This window comes from Cyprinodon variegatus, unplaced genomic scaffold, assembly GCF_000732505.1.
Source record: "Cyprinodon variegatus isolate N-32 unplaced genomic scaffold, C_variegatus-1.0 Scaffold1686, whole genome shotgun sequence".
In the NCBI taxonomy this organism is placed as follows: Eukaryota; Metazoa; Chordata; class Actinopteri; order Cyprinodontiformes; family Cyprinodontidae; genus Cyprinodon; species Cyprinodon variegatus.
Window position 1 is genome coordinate 9,500 of NW_015152139.1, and position 2,037 is coordinate 11,536.

Below are 2,037 nucleotides of genomic sequence, written 5' to 3' on the forward strand. Positions count from 1 at the left end.
GTAAGAGTCTCCAAAAGCCGCCAGTGACACCGTAAAAAGTCGCCAGATTTGTTGCTAGTCGCTTTTTTGAAAAATAGTTGCTAGAGGGGTCTGAAAAGTCGCTAAATATAGCAACAAAAGTCGCTGAGTTTGCAACACTGCACATGCGGCGCTGGCTCGCTCTGCCGTATTTTTTTTCTTCCCCCGTTTCAGTCAAGTGGATGTGATGACGACGGCGGTGGATGACGCATTAATCGCGCGACACAACTAATCGATGATGAAATTTGTTGCCAACGCTTTTTAAAGTCGATTTTTATCGATTCGTTGTTGCAGCCCTAGCCCAAACATTAATCATAGCTTCTTTTCAGGTCTGCTGATTTTTTTTTTGGTTGAATAAATTTTTTTGCTGCCAGACCTCATAATGCTTAAAATCCATCAATAATAATAAACTCTTACCTTCATTAGTCCTGATGTTTGTTTTGTCTAGACGAGTGTCGATGTCTCCATTAACACCAGAGAGCTGAAACACACACTCATACTTGGTCCAGTCCTCAGATGATGGTAATTTCAGGTCAACGCTCATCTGGAAGGTTCCATCATTGTTAGGGAGGATCTCTCCTTTCTCCACACCATCATGGATCTCTGCTCCATCTTTCCTCCAGAACATTTCTGCTCTGTTGGGGTAGAAACCTGTAGCAAAGCAGCTGATTGGAGAGTAGGGAGACTTCTGGAGGAAGGACACTGAGGGAAGATCTGGAGACGGAGACAATTAGAGTTTAAGTAAAAAGCTGTTCAACAATTTTCCATCATGCTTATCCCAAGCAGGGTCACGAGGGGTGCTGGTGCCTATCCCAGCTGTCTACGGGTGAGAGGCGGGGTCCATCCAAGAAAGGTTGCCAGTCAATTGCAGGGCAACACAGAGACAAACAGGAGAAACAACCACTGACAGTCAGACCTAAGAAGAATTTAGAGAATCCAATTAACCTAATAGTCATGTTTTTGGTCTGTGGGAGGAAGCCAGAGTACACGAAGAGAACCCACACATGCTCAGCCTTCTTGCTGCAAGGCAGTAGTGCTACCCACTGCGCCATTGAGCAGCCCAAAATATATATACTGTTTGGGGATTAATTTCCAACCTATGCAGATTGTTTGGAATGTTTAAAGCTGAATAAAAGCCACAGACAAGCCACAGACAAAACAAAAGTCCCAGTTAAAATCTAGTGAAACAAAATTCTCTTTGAACATTTCAAGTGAAATAAAACATTCAAATCAGTTAAAATAAAGAAAAATCAGGAAAAGTGACTCTACCTGTTCTCATCAGAGAGCTCCTCCCATAGTTCAAATACTTCTTCACCCACTCAGGACAAATCTGGTTGAAATAGTTCTTATCTCTCTCCAGAAAAGCTCTGTCATTGTTCCATTTTTCTGTAGTAATTACAGCCTGTGGTTTTGGAGTAAAAAAGGTGTTTGTCTCCATGTTCCATGTTAGAAAGTCTTCCCCATCATAGCCAAACTGGTCAAAGCCAGTAACCTCTTCAGTCTCATCATCCCAGTCACAGCCGTACATCTGCTGGACAATGTGGACACCTAGAAGACAGTAAATACAATCTCACTTTAGTTTTCTCTTACTTCTCTCTATGATCATTGTTCATTTTTATTAACACATCTTCAATTATCTTACCAATAAAATAAGTTAACTAAGTTAACCTATTTTATCAATAATAGAAAATAGAAATGTTCTATTTCTCCATTAGTGTATCTGATCTTCCTGCTTCCTCTCAGTCTGTAATGTTTCAGCTGATCTTCTCTCCTCCATCTCTGTGTTTCTTCTCTAAAGATGGAAACAAACAGACCTGTCCACAGATCTCCTCACTAGAACCAGAACCACTGACCCAGGAGCTCCTTCTCTATAAAGCAGCTCCATCTAAAGCAGCTGTTGATCAGGATGGTTTTTCCAGATGTTCCCTCCTGATCAGAGGAAACCTGATTAAAGCTTCAGTCCATCAATAAACTGTCACAGTCTGAGCTGCTTCCAGCTGCCATCAGGATGATCTTCCA

At 41.7% G+C, this 2,037-nt stretch overlaps 1 protein-coding gene across 1 annotated transcript in view; it reads right to left on the bottom strand.

Moving 5' to 3' along the window:
- The window catches only part of LOC107104312 (H-2 class I histocompatibility antigen, Q9 alpha chain-like), a gene marked incomplete at its 3' end in the record, with an annotated part of 15,991 nt that overhangs the window by 4,399 nt on the left and 9,555 nt on the right, over window positions 1–2,037 (bottom strand). The window contains exons 3-4 of the mRNA XM_015404296.1: window positions 1,288–1,566; window positions 436–732 (exon numbers count right to left, since the gene is read on the bottom strand). Coding sequence (XP_015259782.1) covers window positions 436–732; window positions 1,288–1,566 — 576 coding nt within the window. The remainder of the gene's footprint in view (window positions 1–435; window positions 733–1,287; window positions 1,567–2,037) is intronic.